The following is a 26934-nucleotide window of genomic DNA, read 5'->3' as shown; positions in this document are numbered from 1 at the left end:
GTAATCATTTATCTACAGGATTCCGTGTGAACACGAGTCTTCATCTCTCTCTGGTGAAGGCCCAGGAGTAGGACTGCTGCCTCCTGTGCTCAGTGCGTGTCTAACTTTACAAGAGACTCCAAGCCACGCTCCGTCTGGGCGGCTGTGCTATCCTGTGTTCCGTCAGCCGTGGGAGAGCCCGCGCTGCAGCCGACGCTCTGGACCTGCCTGCCTGGGGGGTTGTCGCCGGCCCCCCAGCAACAGTGGGTGGTGGTGGGAGTTTCACATACGCTCACTCGCCACCTGCATGTCGTGACCTTGGGTGTCACGTCAGTTCGTCTTTTGCCTGTTTAAAAAATTGGGTGGCCTTCTTTTTGAGTTTTGAGGGTTCTTTATATTTATCCAAGATAAAACCTTGGGTGGCGAGGAACTTGTCCTGCTAGTGTCCCGAAAGACGATCAAACATTTCTAACAAATTTTAACTTGATACATGAGCGATGTCTTGCTGGGAGTAGAATATGATGCAGAACGTCACATGACCACAACTGAGCCAAGGGTTCCTCTCTCTCTCTCTCTGCGGGATTGTGGGTGATCGTCTCATATGCTTGGATGCTGGGTCTCAGGCCTCGGTGTTTGGCAGAAATCAGTGAGTTTTCTGGACGTTGGAAGGTGCCCACAACTGGCACTCGTGTGCCAAGCACCTACGGACAGTCCTTTGCTTCCTTCTAGGTCAGGCTGCCTGCAGATATAGACCCTCTCCTCTGCTGCCTTACTGCCAGTTACATTACATACAGTCTATGACGAGAGTTTATTAATACTGCACCGTAGTCATGATCCGGGCGAGCGTATACAATGGCCCCCACGCAGAGAAAGATTCCATCGAGTCAACAGATAGCAGTGATTCCATTAGTGGTAGTGAAAGTCGTCCTACACAGTAACCCTCCTCTCTCCTGTCTCCCTCACACCAGCCACAAAGGTTTTCAAAGGTAAGTGCAGGTCAATTTATTTTTCTATTTTGTATTTTGTATTTTCCTTATTACCTTACATCACAGTATTATAATAATTTTTTATATGAATCTTCGGGTTGTGGAATGAATCATCTGACTTTCCATTATTTCTCGTGGGGAGATTCGCTTTGATACACAAATGCTTTGGATTACAGGCATGTTTCCGAAACGAATTATGCTGAGACCAAGGTTTTACTGTATTTTGGATACAAGTCCTCTGTCTTGCATGATTTGCAAGTATTTTCCCCGTCTGTAGCTGGCCCTTTCATTTTGTTAACAGTGTCATTCACAGAACTAAAGTTCTCAATTATGATAAAGTCTAACTTGCCAAGTTTTTCCTTTCTGAATCATGCATCTGGCCCCATATCTAAGAACTATGCCTACCCCAAGGTCACGCACGTGGTTCTTCCCCATTTTCTTCCGGAAGGCTAACAGTATTAAAGTCTAGGACGCATTTTGAGTGGGTTTCCCCCAAAATGTGAGGAGTGGGTGGAGGCTCCATTTCTGCCAGTGGTTCCGACAACATCAGTTGACAAGATGACCCCTCTCCTTTGGATTTCCCTTCACGCTTGTCAAAGATCAGCTGTGACACGGTGGCTCTCTCTCCGGGCTGTCGACCCCGCTGGCCCACGTGTCTGTCCTCTGCCGATAATCTGGTGGATTGGTTACTACCGAATAGAAAGTCTTGAAATCGGGTACAGTTGAGGCTTCCAACCTTGTTCCCCTTTGTAATAATGTTTTAATTTTGGAATCAGCTTGTCAGCTTTTGGCCACGCTGCCTTCCAGTCACAAACGTTCTTTTGCATTTTTATTTATTAATTTTTAAATTTGAGATGGGGAGCATAAGGGCAGGAGAGAGGATCCCAAGCAGGCTCTGTGCTGTCAGCACAGCCTGGGATCATGACCTGAGCTGAAATCAACAAGTCAGATGCTCAATTGGCTGAGCCCCCCAGGCACCTCTCTTTTGGACCTTTAAAGACCTCTCTCACACCCTACAGCCTCCAGCATCCACACCCCACACACGTTTCGTCATTAAGCCAACTTTACTTTATGTCACTGCAAACGCAGTTTAAAAACTTTTCTCAGATTTCAACTGTTTATTGCTAATATACAGAATTACAAATGATTAAATATATTTTTAACTAGATTCTTAAATATTTTAAAATATACTTTAAATATATTTTTAAATATTTTAAAATCTATTTTAAATATATTTTTTCTTTCTTATTAAATATATTTTTCTACTAACTATTAGTTAACTAACTACTAGTAACTAGTAGTTAGTTAACTAACCTTACTAGTCTAGAAGGGTTTTGGGGATGCTTCGGGATTTTCCAGAGATGATTACTTCATCTGCAAAAGGATCCTCCCTGATTTCTGTCTTTAGTTTCCTTTTCTTGCCTTGTCACTATTATTTCTAAATTATGGAAGAATACATACATTTCAGAGCTAAAGCCATCTTGAGAATATTCAACAGAAAGTAAGAAAATAGTGAAGTAATCCTAACAGTTGAGCGTCTAACGGTGTCAAGGTTGTTTATGAAGGACTGTATGGTATTACCGACTTCAATCCTTGACAATTAGTGCAGCCATAACCCAGATGCCTCCACGGTTAGCAGGTTATTTATCATGAATACACAGAACAATGTGTTGGGACTCAGACTTCACAGCTACAGGTCTGAGATATTTTAGGACCATGGGGGCTGGCTGAGCTGAGCCTGGGTCACCTTACTAGTCCTGACCCCTGATCTTGGCTCAAGTGGCCTTTCCTACGAGGCCGCAGACCGTCTGGGATAAATCGAGCCGTCTGCAGAGTTGGGAGAGGGGGGAGTGCGCAGGGCCCCTGACGCACCGGCCGCGCCCGGGACAGTGCAAGTGGCTGTTCCTCTTGAGTAAAGTGTGGGCGTTCAGAGTGGAGTCCGGCCTTTAAAAGAGGAACACCAAAACATTACTGCACTTTGCGCCAGGAACACAATACGGATTTAGGAAGGAGAAGGGAAGGTGGCCTCTTCGTTGGGAGTCCTTCACCCCGTCATTGACACAATTACTGGACAGGTACCGACTCCAGGTAGGGCTTAGGCTCTGCAGGCAGAGCAGGGCGGACATTGATATTCAGGCTGGCTGACCCTGTTAGGATAAGTCAGTCAGGGGAGAACGCTTTATCCTTCACACTCCGGGAACAAAAAGACTGGTTATCAAGAAGTATGAAAAACAGGGCATTTTCTTTTCAAGCATAGGATTTCCTGTCTGTTTTGCAAGGGATCCGTACTCTGCTTCCCTCGATTTCCTCTGAAAGTATTTGAGAAATTTATCGTGACCTCGGGCTCAAAATGGGCTGGACGTGTAGCGCGGCAGACGACGGCTCACATCTGTCTGCGGCTCGTTTTGCGCTGCCGTCCTGTGCTGTGTGTCGTTTAACTTATTCTGAGTTTCTGTTTTCTCTCCTGACTGCACGTGGCTTCCTGGGACCAGTGATGGCTTCGTGTGTCTTTGCGAGCCCAGCCGGCTACCTCCAGTGGCCGCGACTCCACGCCTGCCCACGGCCGGCCGGCCCGCCGGCCTCCTGCTCCTGAGTCATCCACAAAGTGTTACGAAGCAACGTGAAGCTTCAAAATATCTCCCTGGCTTCAGTAAGAAAACACGACTCAACTGTTGTCAAGTTAGGTGGTTGAGTACTTTAAGGCTACCTCATTTTCAAAGGATTTGAAGGCTCTCAGATTTACAAAGATACACCATAAACACAAAAGGAACAGATTTTAGATCTCAGGGAAAAGATGCTTCGGGAAGATAAGTGGCTGAATTCTTGCCAAAATAACATAGGAACGATGTCCGGACTTTAGGATACCGAAATATTCTAAACTGGTCACCTTAACAAAAATGAAAAACTAGTACCTTAACGAGATCCAACTCAGTCAGAACTGAACATCGTTTCCTGAGTCCCCTTGTGTTTAAACGTATCCGCTAATGGGGGAGCTTACGGATTTGTGGCCACCTGTGACCCTGTAAACATATTCTGGTTACTAGGTAACTTAGGGCATCCGCATTTGACATCCTGAACAACCGTGAGCAACCCCGTCCAGCTGGTAATGACTGCGCTGAGTCCTTCATGGTCTGGCCACGCCCCCCGGCCCACCTGTAATGGCCGTGGGCGGCTGGGCCACCAACTGCCCGTGGTTTCAGAGTAGCTCATGGAGTTTCGTTCTTACATGAAAAGCTTGCTTCCGCCTCAGGCGTGTGATGCGGCATTTAAGTAAACGTTTCTGGAGTTTATGAAAATAAGGAAACACACGATCTAATAAAATTCTAATTACTCACAAAAGCTTCCTGTAGTTTTTGGATCTTTGATCCTGTACCGCTTTACTGAATGATAACGGTTTTGCCGTTTTAAAATAAACCAGTTTTCCTTGTAATTCACGATAATATTGCCATCAAGATACTAGTGCTCGATGTATATGTTTTATGTTTGCATTTTATTACCAAATTAAATGTTCTTGAATGTAATGACTGATATTTTATTTTACACGATACTGATGCACTAGCTTTATTTTTGTCCTGACTATGAAAGTAATGTGAGCACTCTGTATTTTTTTCCAAGAACCTTAGATCTCCTTTGCTCCAACTCCGTAAGAAACCCACCACGCCCAGAGATAGATGTCCTTTAATTAACATTAAGGGGCCAGCGCTCTCCGAGGGGTCAATAGTCAGCCGAACGGAGTCTGTGCTAACACCAGCAAATTCCTTCTCTGCACGGCTGTAGTCTTAAAGATCTGGCTTGGTGGTTTCAGGTTGGCAATTGTAAACCTGGGTTTAACTGGGGTTAGTGGGTTTTGTTCTCAGTGTTCCTTCAGGAGACTAGCCTTCTGGAAAACTCCAAGGTCACTGTCACTTGTGCCTGGAGAGCTGGGGGCTGTTCCTGTTTTCCACGTTATGAAAACATGGTCTCATAAAAAAACACGACACACCGAAGCTTCGTTCGGGAATACTTCAACCTGAACAGAGCGCAGTTTGGGGCCAAATAAATGTACGTACTGCACACTTTCAGGGAGTGGTGTTTTCTGGGGGTGGACTTTTCCTCCGCAGCATCCTTGTGACCACAGCCCTGGGTCCTGGGGACAAGGACACACTGTCCATCGCATCTCAGACGGGACTCTGACGTGCACAGTGTTGGGACGCGGCAGCGAGTGGACGGGAAGTCAGTCCTGCCAGTAAGCGTCCTTCCCGCAGGAACAGGCAACGAGGGCGCACCAGCCACTGGGTGACCCGGGTCCATCTGCCGAGCTGCCCAAAGTCCCCCCAACGCTTCAGAGCCTCTTTGCGACTGTTAACTGTTCGTACGCACCACGACAGAGCTTGACTGCAAACATCTGAGAAAACGGTTTTCCCTTTCTGACGTTTAAGTCAAAAGGAAAATGTTAACAACAACTAGGAAAAGTGAAAAACATGCGGAAGAATGGAGAAGACACTGTTTAGAGCCTGCCTGGAAACGCGTCATGGCTGGCACACGTCCTCACAGCAGGTGCTCAGCCGGAACACCAGGAGTGGGCGTGCTGGTCCCGGGAGGCGCGGCCGCGGGGCGGTACCTTGGTGAGGTCCTTGTACAGCTCCGGGTACAGCATCGCCGTCTCCGGCTTCACGTCTTGGTCCAGCACCAGCGAGAACACCGGGAACATGGTGTATATGGTCGCATACCTAAAACCCACAGGGAGTCAGGTTAGCGCGAGGAATGCGCACCCCTGTCAACACAGCTGTGCGGTCAGGGGCTGGCGCCCCAAATCCCGAACAGCAAAGCCAGGCTCGGCTTCTTCCTGGGACTTAATGCTCACCCCAAATAACACAGCACGTAAGGAACGAATGCTCACACAGGTCCACTTTTTTCTTTCTACACTTTGTATTTTGAGGTCTCTGCAGACCCACAAGGCAGTTGTAGGAAATCACAGAGAACCCCCGTGCGCTTCACCCAGCTTGCCCGGCGGTGGCAGCCCCGTCTCGCGGCCCGGGTGTCGTGTGGGCGCTGGCGGTCAGAACCTCCACCGGCAGCAGCGGGGCCCCCGACGCCCCTCCCTCCCACACCCCCCTGCCCCCGCTCATCCGCTAACCTGCCCCCCACCCTACAGTTTTGTCATCGCAAGGCCACACTCGTGCCTCGCACTCAGCCTGACCCCCAGGAGGCTGTTCCAGGCACCACTGCGGCCACGGGCACCCCGTGTTCCCGGTGGGGGTGCCTGCCTCCACGGCCCCGTCGATCACGGGAGGGCAGTGGGGTCATTCCCCGTTTCCGGCTGCCACAAATAGAAGTGCTATGAATACTCACTGCACAGGTCTTCATGTCAAACCAAGCTGTCGCTTATTTCTGAAAGGAGCCACCTGGGGTCGTAAGCCCAGGAGCATAACTGCTCGGGGATTCGGTAGCGGAAGGTTTCGTTTTATAAACAGACTGCTGGCCCTGCCTGTGCACCCTCTCCCCTGGGAGCAGTGTTGCTGGGCGGCTGTGTGCCCGGACACCGTCCCTCCCACCGGGTTCTGCAGAGAACCCGCTGTCCTCGGCCGCGCCCCCCAGCTCTCCGCTGCCCAGGAGTCTGTCTTCTGAAGTCTCAGGCTGAAGCATCCTGGTGTGGATGTCCCTGGATGGACCATGTGTGGGGAGCTGTCAGCCATCCTTTCTGTCTCCTCAGCCCTGCCCTCTGTCCTCCCTCCCTCTGGGGCTTCAGGGGCACAAGGCCAGAGTCTTGGAGGCCTCGGGTCTCTGGGCCATTCGTCCCGACCGGCGGTGGGCCCTGCGCTCTGGTCCGTTTCCACTTGGTTCTGCTTCACATTTTCTACATCTTGGCCGAGTCTTGTCTTTCCGTTGGTTCTAACACTCCCGTTACTCGTTACGGTATTTTTGCACAGCCGCTTCACACCCTCGTCAGACACACCTAACCCGGGCTCCTCAGGGCTGGCATCCAACCTCTCTGACTCACTCGGAAACCTTCCTGGTTCCTGGTGTGGCGACTGATTTTCTCCTGAAACCCGGACGCTCAGGTGCCATGCAGCCTGGGTCTCCTGGAGTTGTGCCACCCCCGCCCACCCCGGATGCCGCCCAAGGACTGCTTGTTACCGTGCCTGCCAGGGAGGTAGGGACGGGGCATGGGGGCTGCTGCAGGGACCCTCCCTGTCCGGCCGGCTGCCCCCTCCTGTCCCTCGGCCGCAGCACAGGCTCCTGGGGGTCCTCATCCCCGGGACCAGGGCCATCTCCAGCTGCCAGCTCGTCCGTCCCAGGGGCGGGGGGGGGGGGGGACACACGGGACAGCAGGACCCCGGGGCTCAGGTGGTGCTGCCCCAGGCCCTCCTCTTCCCTCTCACGTCTCCACACGCGTGTCCTGTGTACGATGTTTGTGAGATTCTGGTTATGCTTAGCAGAAGGATGAAGAAAAGTACCTCTGACTTTCCCAAAACAGGACCGGGTTTCACATTTTCATCCGTGAGAAAGCGTTCAAGTTGGGAGGTCGGCCAGTGGCCGAGCACCACAGTGAGTGACCCCAGCCACCTCGCCTAGCTGCCGGCGAGGGTCCCAGGGTCACTGCGGGGCTGTGGGGGAGAAACCTTCTCAGGGAGGGTGTTTCCAGCTACTGCCCACCGTCCTGTGCTCTTGGAGGTCAGCGGGGTCACAGGAGCTACCTACAGATCCAACCTTTAACTTTTGGGTTAAATTAAACTGGTTTAAGGCCCTACCTTTCCTCCAAATTTCTAGTTACTTCTGTCAACCTTCTGGGAACGATTCCCATCCCCTTAGGATTTAGGAGCTGACGGGGGCACAGCTGCTCCCCCCCACAGTGCCTGCAGACACAGGGCCCCCAGGTCCTGCGAGCGGCAGCCGCCGTCACACGAGGGACCCACTGACCAAGGCCGGCCTGGCCCTAAGGACGTTGCTCGGAGCAGGAGACGTCGGCAGGCCGGGCAACGTGGGACGGGTTCTCCACCAGGCGTCTCGCCGAGACTTCCACTTGCTGGTGAGCGCGTGAGCCTCTCAGAGGGGCTGGGAACACCGCGCTCCCCGGGAACTGTGCTGAGGCGTGCTTTCTGGAGGGGCGGGCGCAACTTCTTCCAGGACCTGTGATGGGCGGGGGGAAGGGGGGGCGCCCACGGTGCCCAGCTGCCTCGCCTCGGACGCACGAACCTCACGGGTGCCCCTGCCGAGCTAACAAGAGGAAAGTGGGGAAACGCCAGGAAATACTCGGAGTTGAATCGTACCGACTGTCCTGCAGCTTCTGTAGCTGGGTTTCTGATCTGAGGACGTTACTTTGGCCTTGTTAGACTTGGATAAAAATCACCTTCCTTCACATCCACTTCTGACTGTTGTTTTCTAGGTGAGGGCAGAACTGACTTCGCTGTTTACTCTTCAAGAAGCTTAACACAAAAGCATCTCTTCTCCACTGCCAACAGACTCAGCGCACCGAGGCTCGAGAAAATTCTGGATGCCTCTCGTGGACTGCAGAGAAATTACCTCTGAATAAGAGCCAACAGAAGAGCCAGCTTCCGCTGACGAGGGCTCAGGCTGTGGTGGGAAGCATCAAAGCAGACAGGCCTACAGCTGTGCTTTCGCTAACTCGGGCAAGTGTTATTTAGGAAGGGATCGCCGCTGTCCCTTAAATTCTCCTTTTCGTGTTTCAAGTCCACAGTTTGACAGCAGGAAAGAAAGCGGGAACTGTTTTCTTCGGCCTCCACAGAAACAGTCCAGCTGTCACAACATCGTGTGCAGACCCCGTGCTCCGACAGCAAGTCATGGGACACGTGTCGCAGAGGCCAAGGCAACGGAAAACGTGAAACAGCGCTGAAACCTTTTGCACCTTCAGGGTCTGCCCGTTTGTGTGCTGCTCTGGGCGCCAGCACTGGCACCGTCCCCGGGCCTGGGCCATCAGGAGTGAGGCTGGGTAGCACAGCTGGCCCTGGGACTGCAGGAGGACCCAGGCCCCAGGCCACGGCAACCACAGGTGGGAGGGCCCCGCGGCCGCACTGAGGACACACGCGACCCCGCCCGGGCCCCTGGAGCGGTGCTCAGGTCTGCCTGCTGTCCGCCTCCCCAGCGGGTGCAGCTTTGGGGGGGGCAGCAAGCAGCTGCCGTTGGCCTCACGCTGGGACGACGCCGGGGACTTCCGGACATCAGTGTCCAGGGGAGCCTGACGGGGCCGGCCTGGTGCTCCCGGTTCTCGGATCACCCGGAACCTTGGCATTTGGGCACGTGTCAACGAAATGTACTCAAAACAACCCCAACCCCAAGGGCTGGAGCCGCTCACGGGCTCGTTCTCTGCTGCCCCGGAAAGCCGCTAAACCCCGCAGGAGACAGGTCGGGCTGTGTGAGGCCCCGGCTCTGCCCCTACGAACTGTTGCCTCTGTCACGTTCCCCGGCCCCTGGGTGTGTCCTTCCTTGCCCGTGACACGAGGGAGCCGCTGATGCCTGCGCCGCAGGGATGCTGTGCGGATGGAGCCCGGGGAGCGACCACACGGGCGGTGCAGGGCAGCGGGTGCTGGGCTCTGCGGGAGCAGGGGGGAGGCGGTGCCGGGAGGCACAACCTGGACTTCACCGCCACGCCGACGGTCCTGCCGGTCTTATTTCCTGGCGTAACTCTGAAGCACGAGGGGAAGAGGCGCTCCATTTCATTCACTGTAACAGAAAATTCCTGCTCTCCGGGCTCGACGGGCAAAACTGGCAGCAGTCGCTGCCGTGGGGGATCTGGAGAGACGTGGTGACTAGCGGGGAGACTCTCCCGGGGTCTGGTGTGGCGCCGGGTCCCGGCCCGGGGCGTCTGCTGTGGGGCCGTCACTGGCCACGTCACTGGCCACGTCCCCGCACGTCCACCTGTGTTCCAGCCCGTGAGGGGGGTCACGGTCGCCCACCCGCCTCACCGCGCCCCGGACGCCCGCCGGGAAACAGACGCTCTGCTCAGATCGCGAGCGGGTCCGAGCTCCTGACGCCGACCGTGCGCGGAGTCGCCCAGACGGTACTGCGCGTGGCGCGTGGCTCACTCACCCCACCATGAGGAATCCTTGGTACAGAGGAACGGATGCGAAGTAGAAGACAGAGGAGAACACGGCCTGCGGGGAGGGGAGGGGAGGGGAGCGGAGGGGAGGGGCGGGGAGGGGAGGGGCGGGGAGCGGAGGGGAGATGAGGGGAGCGGAGGGGAGATGAGGGGAGCGGAGGGGAGGAGAGCGGCCGTCAGCCCCGCCGGCCCGGCCCTCCGCGCTGCACCGGCTGCACGCGGCCGCGCCCGCAGCGGTCCCGCTACCTGCATGGTGGAGATGATGAGGCCCCGGTGCATGACGAACTGGCCCAGGGCCGCCGACCGCTTGTAGCTGCTCCGCCCGTGGACCATCAGCAGCCGGCCGATGTGGCGGAACTGCGTGACGGAGAAGTCCGCTGCCAGGGAGGCCTGCCTGCCCTCCTGAAACGAGCAGGGGTGCCGCTCGGACCCAGCGCCTCTCCGCGTCGGCCGCCCGAGGACCGAGGCCCGTCCCCGCGGCCCCGCAGGGGACAGGCGCACCCGCCGCAGACGCAGGAGCCGCCGGCCGGGACCCGGGAGCCCGTGGGCCCTGCGGGAATCAGGCCCGCACGGCGGCCCCCGGGTCCCTAAGCAGCCGCAGGCCGCACCACAGAGCTGTGCCGGGGCGGGACTCCAAACGGCGCCACCTGACGCACAGCTGTCGGGCAAAGCGAGACATGCCCCGGGCTCATTCCCACACCAGACGAACCCCCCGCCACAGGCCTGCGCCAACGTGAGGGGAGACGGGGTGCGGGCGGCAGGAAAGTTTCGCTGGTGGCACGCGTGGAGCCCGACGGGGGAGGGGCTGCAGGCGGCTGGTCCCGCACACCTCCTGGGGGACGCGGGAGGGGCCCGACACTGGTCCCACACTCCTCCTGGGGGACGCGGGGACGTGGAAGGGGCTGCAGGCTGCTGGTCCCGCATACCTCCTGGGGGACGTGGGGACGTGGGGACGCGGAAGGGGCCCGGTGCTGGTCCCGCACTCCTCCTGGGGGACGCAGGGACACAGGGACGTGGGGACGCGGAAGGGGCCTGGCGCTGGTCCCGCACACCTCCTGGGGGACGCGGGGACGCGGGAGGGGCCCGGCGCTGGTGGGCTCCGCTCTCTCCCCGCACCACCGAAGGGGTCGCTCGGGGCCGGCCGCGGGGACCAAGGGGCACACGTACCTTCCCTTCGATCCCGATCCCGCAGTCGGCCGCCTGGATCATGCTCACGTCGTTTCCCCCGTCACCTGTGGGCACAGGAGCGGGAGGTGGCACGGAAGCCCGGAGACACGGGACCAGCTCCCCGGGGGTGGGGGGGGGACGGGCCCGGCAGGGCGGCAGGCTCACCGACGGCACACGTGCGCTTCCCCGTGTGGTGCTGCAGCAGCTTCGCGATGCGGGCCTTCTGGGTGGGCGAGCAGCGGCAGCACACCACGGCGGGACACTGGCAGGCCAGCTCCGCCAGCTCGTGCTCGTAGTACTTGAGGCACACCTGCGACACAGCGGCGTCAGCACCGGGGCGCAGAGCACGGCGCGGACGGGTGCCGGGCGCACCTCCGGGCCCTCCTCCCCGGGTCACGGCCGCCCCGCCCGTCCGCGGATTTGGGGCCCGCAGCAGCTGCCCCGCCGGATGCCCGGGGCGGAGCGTCAGGGAGGTGCCCGCACACGGCCAGACAAACAGAACCCCCGGAGCCCGGCCCTGGCAGAGGCTGGGTTTAGCCCCCGGGGATGGGAACCAGGAAGGAGGCCGGGGACTCGGGGACTCGGGGACTCGGGGACTCGGGGCACGGGCCCCGGGCTCCGGCCTCAGGGTGAGTGTGGTTCGGGAAGGAACAGCCGTGCCAGCCCCTCCTGTGGGGCCGCAAGCCTGTCTCCTGTTCCTGTGACCCGGGGCGCAGTCCTGGAAAAGCCGGTCTGGGTACCTCTAGGTCCAGACTCTGGGCGCCACACTGGAGGCTCCAAGGCGGCTGTGCTATTAACCGCGAGAATGAGGCCTAGCGCCTCGAGAGGACTGTGAGTCGGAAATGGATCAACCTCTAAAACACGAAGGAACAAGTTATCCCTTGTTCAGGCCACAGGTGCTCACCAGGGTCGCACAAGTGCTGCTACCAGAGAAGTAGCTTCAACAGCAGCACAGGTGAGACCCAGGAAGCCCTTGGTCTGCAGCGGGGGAGCAGACACGAGCCGGGTCAGAGAGCGGCCTCGCCTCCGCGGAGGGGACGGACGGACAGATGGACGCGAGCCGGGTCAGAGAGCGGCCTCGCCTCCGCGGAGGGAGACGGACAGACAGATGGACGCGAGCCGGGTCAGAGAGCGGCCTCGCCTCCGCGGAGGGAGACGGACAGACAGATGGACGCGAGCCGGGTCAGAGAGCGGCCTCGCCTCCGCGGAGGGGACGGACGGGCAGACAGACAGACCTGTGCTTGGTCAGAGAGCAGCCTCACCTCCAGCGAGTCCCCAGATATGACCAGAGCGCAGTCGTGCTTCCTCCGGAAGGCGTTAAGCTCCAAGTGGGCCTCTCCCCGATTGGTCACCTCCACAAAAGAGAGAGAGGCACCCACGTTACAGTGTCATCCAAGTCGGAGGGACAAACAGCCCATGTGTATGAATCACAGCGACCTCTGTGGACACGGGACTTAAGACGCGGTCCGGTCTTGCGGCGGCAGTCCAGAGCCGGGAAATTTCATTTTTGTTTGAATTACAAACAGTCATAACTAACACATACAGGAAACACAAACTTTGGACCATCTTGTTGATTTTCTTTGAATTAATTAAGGAACGGCATTTCATTTGAGAATTGTGGTAGATTAAAGATGCATTCCTACTAGGGTGTAACTAATATAAAAATGTAATTTTTACCAACACACAGTTTGTAAACTGAGCAGGAAATGAATGCATCGGTGTTAAAATAGAAACTCGGTGAGTAAACGAACCTCCTAGGACAATGGGAAAGTACGTGTGAATTTAGACCTTTCTCTCCATTCAAATGTCGCTTTTTCATCATGAGGTAGGCGGCTGACAGAAACCGTTTTCAATGTTTTTATGGATGGGAGTAAAAAATGACGGCGTTTCTCTCTCGGTGGAGGTATTCAGGAATTAACACACACTTGCACGTACATCCTCACAAAACCAACAGGTAAACCAACCAAAGTGCTTTCAGACAAATACTCACTGGTCTGAAAATGTGAATGTCTTGGGTTCTGGACACCAAATGCGAGCTTTTGGCAATGCAGGTGGCGGTCTCGAGCTTGTCGCCTGTCAGCATCCATATCTAGGAGACCAGTGACGGTGGTGAGCTTCCACACTACCACACTTCTGTCTCTTACAAGCGCCTATTCATACACAGACGCCTGCACGCGCAGGCGCACGGCGTCACCACGCGCACCGGCCACAACGCAGAAGCTGTCCAGTGTCACGGACGGGCGGACGGATAAGCAAAACGCGGCACATACACCACAGAATAGCGGTCGGTCTTAGACAGGAAGGAGATTCCGCCAGACGCAACAAGACGGACGGCCGAGGACACTACGCTCAGTGAAATGCGCCCGTCACAGAAGGGCAAACGCTGTGTGATCCCACTTGTAGGAGGTCCCTGGCGTTGTTGCATCCAGAGACAGAAAGCAGAGGGTGGACGCCAGGGCTGGGGGGGGGGGGGGGGGAGTTAGCGTTTAATGGGGACTGAGCCTCAGATTTACGAGCTCTGAAGACAGCTGGTGGGGACGGGCGCACAACAGTGGGCACGTACTCAGTGACGTGAGCTACACGCTGAAGAGCGGCTACGATGGTAACTGCTACTTGTCGTACGTTTCACCACCGTATGAAAAGTCTGTCGACTTATCTAAAACGAGTAGGAGCAAAGTGACGTTAGACGTGGCAGCCGAGACCCGGAGGCACGGGAATGCTGGGGGCTGAGGCAGGTCAGGACCGAGGCTAACAAGGGCACCTGGACACACCCAAGGGCAGAGCTCACACAGCCCTGTGTGCAAACAAGCGGGGCTTGCACGGTGAGGAGCCCCCTGGAGATCCTTGCTCAACTTGCTGGTTTTTCCGCTGGAAACTGAGGTTCAAAATGGATTTTAAATGGGGAATAGTTAAGCCAAAAATTGTATCAAATAAAACACGTGAGGGGCGCCTGGGTGGCTCAGTCAGTTACACATCCGAGTCCTGACTTCTGCTCAGGTCGTGATCTTGCGGTTTGTGGGGTCAAGCCCCGCGTCAGGCTCTGTGCCGACAGCACGGAGGCTGCTTGGGATTCTCTCTCTCCCTCGCTCTGCCCCTCGCCCGATGGCTTGATCTCTCTCTGCCCTTCCACCACTGGCGTGTGTGCGCTCTCTCTCAAGATTCATGAACTTAAAAAAATGTCAAATGCTACTACTCTTACGGAAAAAAATGGGGTGCCTGGGTGGCTCCGTCGGTTGAGTATCTGACTCTGGACTCCAACTCAGGTCATGATCTCACGGTGTGTGAGCTCGAGTCCCGTGTCAGGTTCCACGCTGAAGGTGTGGAGCCTGCTTGGATTCTCTCTATGTCTTCCTCTGTCTGCCCCTCCACCACTCGTGTGTGCGTGCACTCTCTCTCTCTCTCAAAATAAAGTTAAAAAGAAATTACATAAACACGTGCTATGTATCGTAAGCACCCCTAGACTATAAAGAGAACATAACCAGGACATCTAATACACAACAGGATGGTTTGCACACCTAGTCACAGAGCGGCAAACACTTCTCATTAACATCTGAATTCCTCAAGTGTTTTGTGTATCGTGTATAAATACGCATTTTTGGAAAGAGCCAACAACTCGTGGCACACCAGTTCTCTCAGGCGTGACTCCCGGTGACGAGACTTGTGGGTCTTCTCGGCGTCTGGGGATTCGAGCGGTTTATTTACTTCCCACACCGCTTCCCTTCACGGAGCCTGGACCTAGACTACGATGTATCGACGCGTCGTTAAGACAAAGCTGGGAACGATCTGGGCCGGACTCCCGGCCGCTGGTGAGCCCGCGTGCAGCACAGGGGCACGTGTGGCCTCCGAAATCACACCCTCACGCCACGCGGAGATGCAGGGTCTCCTTCCTGACCCGGGGGTGTAAGGGCAGAAACCCTTACGAGCTTAGAGAACGATCAGTGTGAACGCCCCGGCACCACACCCGAGGCACACTCACCACGGCAGCCCCCCGACCACCGTGCACGTACGACCGAGACTGGGGGAGGTTTATGAAAAACCTCAGCAAAAGCAGCGGGGCCCTGCTTCTAAGCGGTCACAGCTCTTCCCGCCAATGTTTGCTGCACAGCAGTCAGGCTTCCATCACGTAACAGCCCGGGGTCTGAACTGCTCTCGCGTAACTCCGAAGCCAGATGTACCTCCTGACTCGGCCGAGGTGCGGGACGGAGGGACGTATCTTCTCGTCTCCCACCTGGACCCCTGGAGGCAAGAACCGCCCCTCCCCACCCCTGCACACACTGCCGCGTCTTCGTCAGAACCGCCGCGTGCGTTCCGGTCGGATGCCGGGAGCCGCTTTCCTCGTCTCCAACTAGCTACCTACTGGTTCTCTTCCAACTAGCTACCTACCAACACCAGCTGAGTGTTATTTTCACCACTGAGCGTGAGGCCCGGTCCCCAGGGCAGCCTCGGGATAAATCTTCTCTCCCATCCTGTAACCGAACTTTGGGCTTCACTGGGAACACGTGGGATCAGAAAGGACCTCTCTCAAAGCTAACGCTCAACGCCACCACCCGCCAATTTCCCCTGTACGAAGGGGACAAACCAGGAAGAAAAAGGCAGGGCGGGCCGGCAGGCAGCGCCACGCAGCCTCGAGTCGTGTGGCTTACGGGGACCCCCCCACGACAGCACGACGAACAGACGAGGCAGTGCCGAGTGGCCCTCGCCTTCATATCAGGTCGTGAGCGGGAAGCTCGGTGGCACGAGGGGGGGCACCCCCATCTGGGTGGGACCCGAGGTCTCCGAGGCCGGGGTTGTCCCGAGCTCACACCCGATGGATGCCCAGGGCCGCAAGAGTCTCTGGGACGAAGCTGCCCCACGGGCGAGTCCGAGACCCAGGTGGGCCGGGACATCCAGGGCAAGGGAAGGGTACGGAAGGGTGGGATAGGAAAGGGTAGGGTGGGGTAGGGAAGGGTAGAGGCAGGGCAGGAAGGGCAGGGATGGGGGAAGGGAAGGGTCTGGTGGGGTAGGACAGGGCAGGGCAGGGTAAGGGCAAGGAAGGGTGGAGGTGGGGGTCTGGTGGGGTAGATGTAGGGCAGGGAAGGTCTGGGGTGGGGGAGGGAAGAGTAGGGCAAGGAAGGGCAGGGAAGGGCAGGGAAGGGCAGGGAAGGGCAGGGCGGCGGGCAGCTAGCGAGAGAGACAAACCGTGGGCTGGGGCGGGAGGCAGGCGGGGGGCCGGGGCGACTTTGGGCGGGGAGGGAGGGGTCCCGCGTCCCCGACCCCGGCGGCACGGCGGGCGCTTCCAGGAGGGGCCCCCGGGCCCGGGCCGCGCCCGCACCTTGATGCCCGCGTTGCGCAGCAGCTCCAGGGTGGGCCTCACGTCCGCCTGCAGCCGGTCCTCCACACCCGTGAGGCACAACAGCTCCATCTGGCGCTCCAGGCTCTCCACCACGGCCGCCACCTTGAGCGCCCTGTCGTGGATGCTCAGCTTGGCCTGACTGTAGCGGCTCTGAGGAGACAGGGGCCGTGCGCTCAGGGGGGCCGGCCTCGGTCCGGCGGGCGGCCGCGCGGGGTGGGGGCCCGCAGGGGTCGGCTCACCTCGAAGTCCTGGTACTGCTCCTCCGTCAGCGCCCTCTTGGCGACCACGAGGGTGCGCAGGCCTTCCCGGGCCATGTTTCCGCACTGGAAAAGGAGACGCGGGTCACGCGCGGCCCCGACGGCTGCCCGCGGGGGCAACGGGTCCCCGGCACATCCGCGGGCACCGCTCCGCGGGAAGGACCGGTCCCCGGCCCGTGGGCCCCGCGGTCCCCGTGTCCGTCGGTGCGCCCCGAGCCGCCCAGCTTCTCAGGCTTGTGTCCCCCCGGACACCTGGCGAACACAGCCTCCTGTCACAGCCGCGTCACAGCCGTGTCGGGCGGGCGGCTCTGCCCCCCCTGCTCTCCGTGGGCGGACGGGGCTGCCGTCACGGTGACGCTCTCGGGCAACAACCACACCGTCCCACCTCCAGTCAGGCTCTCCAAGATGGTGTCAGGAGCATGATGTTCCCGAAGTCTACACCTGTCTGCACACAGGAAGTGAGCGTGCCAGGGCAGGAGGCGGGAAGGCCTCATGCGGAGGTGCAGGGGGAGGAGGACGGGGGGGGAGGAGGACGGGGGGGGAGGAGGACGAGGAGGGGAGGAGGACGGGGGGGGAGGAGGACGGGGGGGGAGGAGGACGGGGGGGGAGGAGGACGGGGGGGGAGGAGGACGGGGGGGGAGGAGGACGGGGGGGGAGGAGGACGGGGGGGAGGAGGACGGGGGGGGAGGAGGACGGGGGGGGAGGAGGACGGGGGGGAGGAGGACGGGGGGGAGGAGGACGGGGGGGAGGAGGACGGGGGGGAGGAGGACGGGGGGGAGGAGGACGGGGGGGGAGGAGGACGGGGGGGGAGGAGGACGGGGGGGAGGAGGACGGGGAGGGGAAGAGGACGGGGGGGAGGAGGACGGGGGGGAGGAGGACGGGGGGGAGGAGGACGGGGGGAGGAGGACGGGGGGGAGGAGGACGGGGGGAGGAGGACGGGGGGGAGGAGGACGGGGGGGAGGAGGACGGGGGGAGGAGGACGGGGGGGAGGAGGACGGGGGGGAGGAGGACGGGGGGGAGGAGGACGGGGGGAGGAGGACGGGGGGGAGGAGGACGGGGGGAGGAGGACGGGGGGGAGGAGGACGGGGGGGAGGAGGACGGGGGGGAGGAGGACGGGGGGGGAGGAGGACGGGGGGGAGGAGGACGGGGGGGAGGAGGACGGGGGGGAGGAGGACGGGGGGAGGAGGACGGGGGGGAGGAGGACGGGGGGGAGGAGGACGGGGGGGAGGAGGACGGGGGGGGAGGAGGACGGGGGGGGAGGAGGACGGGGGGGGAGGAGGACGGGGGGGGAGGAGGACGGGGAGGGGAAGAGGACGGGGGGGAGGAGGACGGGGGGGAGGAGGACGGGGGGGAGGAGGACGGGGGGAGGAGGACGGGGGGGAGGAGGACGGGGGGAGGAGGACGGGGGGGAGGAGGACGGGGGGAGGAGGACGGGGGGGAGGAGGACGGGGGGGAGGAGGACAGGGGGGAGGAGGACGGGGGGAGGAGGACGGGGGGGAGGAGGACGGGGGGGAGGAGGACAGGGAGGAAGAGGAGGAGGAGGAGGAGCTGGTGCCGGGGGGGCGGGGGGAGAGGAGACCCCGAGGCCCCTGGGGCCTAGTCTCAAACTGCAGGGAAAGGGGCCTGAAGAGACGCCACAGGCCCAGCTCCCGTTAAGAGACGGAAACGCATTCAACAGGTGTGTGAGAAGCTGTCCAGTCCGCTCCTGCTCAGAGACCACCCAAACACACCCTCTCCTGTTGGAGGCAAACCCGGGCAGCCTCAGTTGACGACGGGGTGTAGGGACAGCCTGACCCGTGCGACAGGACCCGCGCCCACCTATCTGCTGGTGACGGGCATCTCCTGTCACCGTAAGCTGCACACGCCATCGACACAAATCCCACTGCTGGAAACGGACCCGGTACCTGCGGAGGCGCGCCTGGCGCTCCTCCGGGGGACGGGGCCCGGAGCTGGGACACGGCCCGTGCACACCAGCCGGCACCAAGGAGCCACGCCCGAGGTCGCGCACACAGCCACGCTGGCGGAGCAGGAGTCCACGCCGCTTTCCCGGCCGTGGACCCCCAGAGCGGGTGCCGCTTCCTTCTGTGACCGCGCGTCCCTCCCTCAGGCCGTGAAGCTACCACGGGGCGTGGAGACCGACTGACACCCTCAAAACGCGGCCTGGAAAGGTGGGAGCACGGTCTGCAGAGAGGGGGCGGCCCGTGGGGCGAGCAGCTGTCTCGCCCCAAATAGAGGCCCGCCCCTGGGGGACCAGGCAGGGTGGGAGGGGGGAGAGGGGCCCCCGCCGGTCACTGCCCTCAGACTCTGAGCCGAGCAAAACCAGGCAGTGTCCCTGGCGCGCACGCGGGCGCCAGGGGGCCCCCGCGTGGACAGCAGGGGGAGCAGGGAGAGGAAGAGCGTCTGGGAGAAGACGTGGAGGCCGCTGCCAAGTGGGGCACCGGCTCCTTGGCCGCTGGGACAGTCGCACGGGAAGTCTGAGGACCAGGCGCCCAAGAGGCCCAAGCTCGGGCGTCAACAGCAGCGCTTCGCGGTGATGTGTGTTTATGCAAATGAAATGTAAAAAACAACCTGAGCGCTAAGCTGTACCGTTCTCTGCGGCCACGCTGTCTACACGTCAAGAACACCACCACCAGCCAAGGCTCCTCCAGGCCGCGGGCTTCCGAAGGCCTGCTGCTTGACAGCCCTTCACCTCTTTCTTGCTGACGCTCTCAAGCTTCCAACTTTGAGGAACTGTTTCGAAGGCCGAGCGTCTTTCTAAAGCTCTAACCTGCAGCATGTTTAGCCTGTTTCCGGCACTCATGGTCGACACGGCAGAGGGCCACGTGCTCACCCCGCTCTGGAGTGTTTCCCGGCCCCAGCAGGGGCTCCCGGACCGCACGGACAGCCACGTGGGGCGGGTGCGGCGGCGCCTGGGTGTGCGACCGCTCGCTGCCGGGCCACGCAGAGACGGCCGCGCAGAGACGGGCAGGTCTCTTCAAGTGTCCGCAGCGAAGCCCGAGGGGTGCAGGGCTCCGCACTTCAGCCATACAACAGCCACAGACAGAATCCCCGATGTGCACAGCGTGTGCTTGCAAATGAGAACGGACACCGCAGTCAGGCATCTCGGCGAATGCATCCCAGACAAATGAATCAGCTGCTTTTTGGTCCATAAAGAAACTCAGGTACTAGTAAGCTTGGGTATCCGACGCTGGGACCGCACACCGACAGCTCCCCGCGACCCTGCTCGGGACGTCCTGGCGTGTGTGCCAAAGCCCGGACGTCAGCCCTGCGTGCAGCCACAAAGCCACGCAGACGGGCAGTTACGGCCGCTGAGGGAGCCATGACTTGGAGCGTGTGACCTTCCGTGAGTGGAAATCGCACATCACTGGGGACAAGTGCACGCACTCGCTGCTCAACAGTCCAGACGCGACTCTGCACGCAGGCTCTGCCCTGCCCGGCCGTGCGCACAGACCTCCGCCTCCGCTGTCCCCTGAGGGCACAGGCTGGCGCTCCCAGATAACCGCGGTCTCGCTCGCTCTCTCTCTGGGTGGGGCGCTCACGTCTCACAAAGCTCACCTGCCAGACTGCCGCTGAGATGCTCAAGTCTGCAAAGGCGGAGTATGAACCATTCAGGCTTTCTGAAATCCTTCCTAATCTGGCCGCTTGAGTAGGTCTGATGCTCACGGAGAAGCGGACCGTGGGCACAGCTCCCACGCCCCCGCCTCACACATCTTCTGGAGACGGCAGGGCACTGGTCACCGCACCCCTTCATTCACGCCTTCCCCGATCCCCAGTTCTGACCCTCGTTCCACGTCTGCGCGTGGAGGGCAGGAGGCCAAGTGCCCGAGCACTTTCGCCGTCCGGGGCGCGGTTGTTCCAGGTCTGTGCGCACTGCACAGTCTGACGTGGCGGGTCTGACAAAATTGGCTCTTTCTGTTACGTGGTGAGTCAAGAGTGTCGGTGGCTCGTTTCTGTTTTGTTTAATAAGCGGAGAATACAAGTTTACAGCCAAGAATCCAAGGTGGGGAGCGATGCTCAGGCTCTCCCAACCTGCGTGTTTTTTGGTTTTTGTTGTAAATAAAGGCCGTCAGACTATAAGAGCATTACCACAAAGACATGGGTGGAGGACCAAGAGATTTATCTAAAGGAAGGGAATGTCAAGTTGAGCAGTGAATGCACAAAGGATTTTTAATAAAGTTATCTTTGTGGAAAACAATCTGACATTATCTGTCTGTTGCAAGACATTTATTGATTTGACCTCATAAAGCTAAATAAATTAAACAAGTATTTTATAATTAATGGCACATCATTATGACCAAAAGTAATTTTTATGGCATTTTACTAGGTCTTCAGGGAATTTAATTTATTCATGGGCCTGATTAAATCCAAGCGCCTGAAGGAGCTATTGATTCATATTGCCAATGCTGCGGCGGACGCGGGGTGTGGGGTGTGGGCAGCGGCGGGTGACCCCGCAGCACCACAGAGGGCTGTGCCGACACCCACAAGGGTTCCGTGGACTCTGAAATCCAACTTTTTCACTAACACACAAACGTAAACAATAACATAACCTCATGAGGCGAAACATAAATCCCGTTTTCTATAGGGAGAATTTGGTAAAATACAGAATTGATTTTATTCGTATTTTATTTTATTTTTATTTATTTATTAATTAACTAGCAGGCTCCAAGCCCTGCACGGAGCCCGAAGTGGGGCTAGAACCCACGACCGTGAGATCATGACCTGAGCTTAGATCAAGAGTTGGACCCTCCACGGACTGAGCCCCCCAGGTGCCCCAGTATTTTCTGTTTTTAAAGTGATTCATATGTACACATTAAGATGAGATTAAAATTCTAATTAAAATCTTGCAAATAACTTAGGTTACAAAATAAACATGAAAATGTAATATATGTAATATAATACAATGTTATTTCAGAATTTTTAGTGAATGATTAGTAATGCTACTTTTTCACTACTGGAAACAAATATTATTCATAAGGACCCACTAATGTATCTACCCGCATCCCCACAAAAACCAAATCGAGTAGTTGTTTATACAGAAAGTAAACTGTTTGCAATTAAGCAGCACCCCCTCCTTTCTGCTTTATGAAATTGAGAGGAACTGGAATCGCTTAAAAGAATCTGGTGGAGGGGCGCCTGGGTGGCTCAGTCGGTTAAGCGGCCGACTTCGGCTCAGGTCACGATCTCACGGTCAGTGAGTTCGAGCCCCGCGTCGGGCTCTGTGCTGACGGCTCGGAGCCTGGAGCCTGTTTCAGATTCTGTGTCTCCCTCTCGCTGACCCTCCCCAGTTCACGCTCTGTCTCTGTCTCAAAAATAAATAAAACGTTAAAAAGAAAAAAAAGAATCTGGTGGAGAGCCAATTCGGTGTCCAGAAACCTGTCGGCGTCTGGCCGCAAACGTGGTGTCTCGATCCCCTCCCCCACCGCCCCCCCCGCGACGCAGCACGCGTGAACCGGCTGCTTACCTCTTCTTCCAACCAGTCGTTGTACTGCACGATGGAGGACATGGCCACGTCGGCCCCTTTCATGTAGAAGGTGATCTCCGCAGTGGACTCGTCCTGCGCGGGGAGGGAGCACAGGCACGCTAAGGGCACACCGCGCCTTGCAGATGGCAGCTGCCTGACTAGAAACGCGCTGGACGAAGCGATTCCCCGAGTGTGTTCCTTGGGCCTCAGCTACTCAAATATCCTCCCGTGCAGGCAGCATCAGCATCCCCTCCGAGGTGTCCGGGCAAATGAGAACTGAGAACGTAACCGCAGATCTCGACAGGCCGCGCCGAGGCTGCTGAAACGCAACCTGTTGGCAACACGTGCCTCAGACGGCAAGGTGAAGGTGAATCCTCTCAAGTTCTCACTGCCCGATCGAATACGCTTTCTTTGGCCAGCCAGCTTCCAGCATATGTTTTTGGAATTTGCTGGAAACATCTAACAGGGGTGTAGGTCGGCGGCTTTATCGTCATGACTCATTCTCCAGCAGAGCTCCTTGGCGTGCTACTGCCGTCGGAAACAGAACCGAACAGCTGTAGCGGATTTCAAACGTTACCGGCTAAGGCCTTTGACTTATTCTGCCCTTTAAATCACTACCGTTAGAGCCTCGCTAACTTCTCGGTATAAACCCTTAGTCTGGACTTTATTTAAAGAAAGAGAACTCCAGCAAACAGAAGCACTGGCAGCGAACCGCCCTGAGTCACCAGCCCGGCGTGCACAGCCCCGAGCGGAGCGCAAGCCTGGGTCACGAGCGGACGCCTACCCGGACGATGACCCCCATCCGCTTGCTCTCTGACGTGAAGGGGAACATCTGCAGGATGCAGTAGGTCTGGATCTGGCCGCTGGGGGTCCTCAGCTGCACGGAGCCCAGGTCTCTGCTGACCAGCGTCAGGCCGACGCTCTCTGTCCACTGCACCAGGGCCACCTGGAGGAGACCAGCGAGACGTGAGGCCACGCGCTCAGCGTGAAGGGAAGCGACAGGCTGGCGGTCAGGAAGCTCACCGGCAGCGGCAATTCACGACACCTACGCTGTCCGGAACCTTCCCGGGGTTGCGGCTGTGTCAAGTATCGACCCTGGAACCACCCCTCTCTGGCTGACGACCTGGCAGTGTGGCCGGGTCCCTCGGTGTCGCTTTCCAGCATGAAATGCATTACCGATCACTCTTCTGTTGCTCGTTGTGTCTTCGGCTACCCAGAGGTGGGGCTTTAAAACCCACACAGGTGCCGGCCTGGGCGCAGAGCGGGCTGTGAGCGACGGGGCCTCCCGAGAGTTCCCGCCCGCCTGCCAGCGCCACGTCCCTGATGGGGCCCTGCTCTCCTTCTAAATGAGAGCCAGACGGGTGACCGAGGACAGCTGGTGCGTCTACTGGAGTACCTGAACTGAGCTCAGCTCTGCCAGCAACCCCTGGGTCAGGAGGAAAACGGACTTGCACACTGTTCTAACGCTGAAATGACCAAAGTCCCCTGGCACATGGTCATTCCTCAAAAACAGAAGTATTCTTATTGACGGTTCATTATCTAGCATTAAAATGTGAAAATCATAAACAGAAGAGTAATTTTTAAAGCTGATTTATGAATGGTGTTTTTCATGACAGTGTTTTCTGGAAAAAAAAAAAAAATCAGTTTGTCTTTAAAAGCCACCTGACAACAGTCATCAGCTAGAACGTGGTCCGCTGGACCCCCCCACCCCCCAACCCCTGCTCGGTGAAGGGCCGTCATACGCAAGCTGGGGTGCTCGGGCTCCTCCCGTGCCTCCCGCCCCTTCCTTCAGGCCTGCAGTTGTGCTCACCCACTACAGGCCCAGCATTTACCCCGGGCCGGAGGAGCACACCCGCTCAGTTCTGCCCAGCAAGCAGAGCGTTACCGCTGGGCCTGAGCGTCCCCTGTGAAATCGCGGGGGGACAGGCCGCGATGAGGCCCAGCAGCCCTGGTTCCGAGGCTGGAACGCCCCGGTCGCTCCCACTCCAACTCCTCACCTGGACAACCGTGGCGGCAGGCCACCGGGCAGGCCGCTGTGCACGCCAAAGCGTATCTGGGGTGTCAGGGTTCCGCCGTCACCCTCCCTCACAGAACGGGAATGCCTTCCAAGGTGAGGTTTCCTAGGTGGCCCCCACACTTCTAACTACGGGAAGATTCCAGCACAACTGCCAACTGAGGGCGAGGGGCTGTTTGCTCCAGTGCGTGCTGGGGAGGCCGCGAGTGGCCGGAGACAGGAAGGTAGGAGAACGTGGAAGTGAAGGATCGTGTGGGACGGCACGTGTTCCAGAACACAGCCAAGAGCACGAGTCGCCCGTGCTGTGCTGGCAGGAACTACCGCTGGGCGGCTGGTTCGGGGCACGACGGCCATGCTCCACGCGCTGGTCGTGAAGAAATCCCTGACAGACACCAGTCCGTCCCCTTCACCGGGGTCGGGGGGTGGGTGGCCTTTATTTCCCCAAATGTTAGGATCTCGTAAAGGAGCCAGACAGACAGGTAGGTGGTAAAATTTCAGGGTAGTAAAGGCATACGGTTTAAAATCATTTTTTTTTTTTAAATAAGTATCATAGGTCAATGCACCAGAATTCACGTGGCAAAAATTTTGCCTCTTTTACCGTCTTTTACACAGATTACACGGAACGGAACAATTTCGGGAAAGCGGGATTGGGAAGGAAACGGTAATAACGACCCCGCATTACTGCATCACTTTGGAGACAGTAACGCATTCCTAGAAGAAAGGCCGAGGGCTCAGAGCAACTTTCTCACCCGGGCTCGGCGTCTGAGTGCCAGACACAGGCAGTGACCGTGGTGCCACCTCCTACTTCCAAGGACGGGACGCAGTGGTCTCATTCTCGAGCGGACCGAAGGTGGCCCACCGTGGGCAAGCTGCGCTCCAATGCTGTGGCCCGTCAGCGCCTGGTGCCTGAGGGGAGACTTCCTGCCCCCTTGCCCGGCCCCACTGCCCGCGCCTGGTCCCCAACCCGCCGCGGGGCACAGTCTGCTTGCTGAGGCGGGAACGGCTACGTGCAGGGTGCAAATTTCTCCTCCCCGATTTTCCCCTTAAAAACACAAGTGCCGTTTAAATTAGTGAAGTCACAGCACTAGCAACAGTACCACGTTACGAATTAGGGCGCCAGCTGGAGAGTCAACGGTGCAGAACCACCATTTTGCTCCGACGTCCGGAAGGAGAACCCGTCCACGCGCCGGCCGGCCCTGCACACAGGCCGTCTCACGGACGCCCCGGGTCGGGGGGCTGCCCCGTGGCGCAGCGGTCACTGCCGGGAAGCATCCCGCTGAAGGGGAAATTCTGACCTTGAGCCTTTCCTGCTGTGTGTACCTTGACCTTCTCTGTGCCTGGGTCCTTACACAGGGGAGACCCGCTTGCTCTCCAAAACCTCGGATCGAATTCGACAATGTGCCCAACAGGCTAGAGTACTGAATTTAAACTGGTAAGGCAAAACCTAAACCAAGAATAAATCAGAAGCCCTCAGTGTGTATTACATTTGGGCTGGTCAGACCACGTCTCAAGTGCTGGACTCACTCCTGCTGCATTTTGGGAGCACGCTGTTCGTGGGAACACCTAGCATTTTAACTGCTGTGCGCCTGAAGCCCCCACTGCCCACGTGCAACTGATGCTTCTCCCCCTTTTGGGGGAAATAAAGGAAACGAGCAGATGTTTACTTTTGTCTACTTGATGAACTATTTCAGTAAGATCACCGTTCTTCCTTTCCAGAAGGTAAATTATACAAACGGTCACAAAGCGAATGCTTCATGTCTGTCCAATGCTGCGAGAGACTGTTGTGTCGACAGGACTTGTGATTTTCACGTTTTGTTAGTGGAACCTGCCCACCAAAGCCACCGCCAACGGGGTCAGAGGCAGGACAGTATGCTGTGACCCTCACCTCTGCCGGGGAGTCAATGGAAGGCCAGAACACTGCCCTGCTTAGGGGCAACTGCCTCATCGTGCAGCGAGGACTGTGGGCTCTGTTCCTGGGGGCGGGTGTCCCCACCACGGTAACGGGCCCTGGAGTGGGCTGCACACGGTCTGCACCATCAGTGTGCCTTATGGAGGGGTGCTGGGCTTATGGTCCCCCCGACCTCTGCAGGGGCAGGAAACAGGTCAGCCATGTGGGGGTCAACCATGTCTGCGTGAAAGACCCCAGTAAAAACCCTGATGCCGAGGCTCAGTGGCCTTCCGGCCCTGGTGGTGCCGTGCACACGTCACTCGACACGCTGGAGAAGCAAGCGCGGTGCACACAACCCTCGGGGCGGGGGCGAGCGGGAGCGCACGGCAGGTCTCTGGGGGACCCCGGCCTGTGCAGCTGTGCCATGGGTTTCCTGGTGGATCTTAATCTTTGTCCCTCCGTGGTCACAGCCGGGGCGGGTCTGATAGCTGAGCACAGTCCTCCTGCCAGTGACCACCAAACCGAGGGAGGTTTTGCAGACCCTGCCTGGCAGGAGCCCTGTGCGGACCGCGTGCGGAGCAGGGGTCCAGCAAACGGCAGCACACCCCTCCAGGTGAGTCTCCCCGAGCCCAGCGAGCCCAGCCAGGGCGGGAGCAGGGGCCCCGGGCCGCGCAGAGAACGGAAAAGCCGAGTAGTGAGGCCCGGACGTTACGAGGCACTGCCCTGGGTGGAGAATAAAAAGAGGAAAAATAACCTTTGAACTGGATTTGGGATTTCTCACTGCCTTTTAAAAAGAAGTAGAAGCCATCTGGG

At 58.3% G+C, this 26934-nt stretch overlaps 1 protein-coding gene across 10 annotated transcripts in view; it reads right to left on the bottom strand.

The window, feature by feature from the left end:
* ATP9B (ATPase phospholipid transporting 9B (putative)) overlaps positions 1-26934 on the bottom strand; it is a 250847-nt gene that overhangs the window by 9119 nt on the left and 214794 nt on the right. For 8 of the 10 annotated variants that reach the window (XM_042961538.1, XM_042961540.1, XM_042961539.1 and 5 more), the window contains 11 exons: positions 23004-23165; positions 22220-22312; positions 16741-16824; positions 16481-16651; positions 13160-13258; positions 12432-12521; positions 11335-11479; positions 11170-11234; positions 10249-10404; positions 9993-10057; positions 5566-5674 (listed from right to left, as the gene is read on the bottom strand). In XM_042961538.1, the coding sequence (XP_042817472.1) occupies positions 5566-5674; positions 9993-10057; positions 10249-10404; positions 11170-11234; positions 11335-11479; positions 12432-12521; positions 13160-13258; positions 16481-16651; positions 16741-16824; positions 22220-22312; positions 23004-23165 (1239 nt within the window). The remainder of the gene's footprint in view (positions 1-5565; positions 5675-9992; positions 10058-10248; positions 10405-11169; positions 11235-11334; positions 11480-12431; positions 12522-13159; positions 13259-16480; positions 16652-16740; positions 16825-22219; positions 22313-23003; positions 23166-26934) is intronic. The other 2 variants (XM_042961543.1, XM_042961542.1) reach the window with 2 other exon arrangements.

Source organism: Panthera tigris, chromosome D3, assembly GCF_018350195.1.
Source record: "Panthera tigris isolate Pti1 chromosome D3, P.tigris_Pti1_mat1.1, whole genome shotgun sequence".
Taxonomy (NCBI): Eukaryota; Metazoa; Chordata; class Mammalia; order Carnivora; family Felidae; genus Panthera; species Panthera tigris.
Note: the sequence above shows the minus strand (reverse complement) of the source record. Positions and strands in the feature narration are given on the sequence as shown.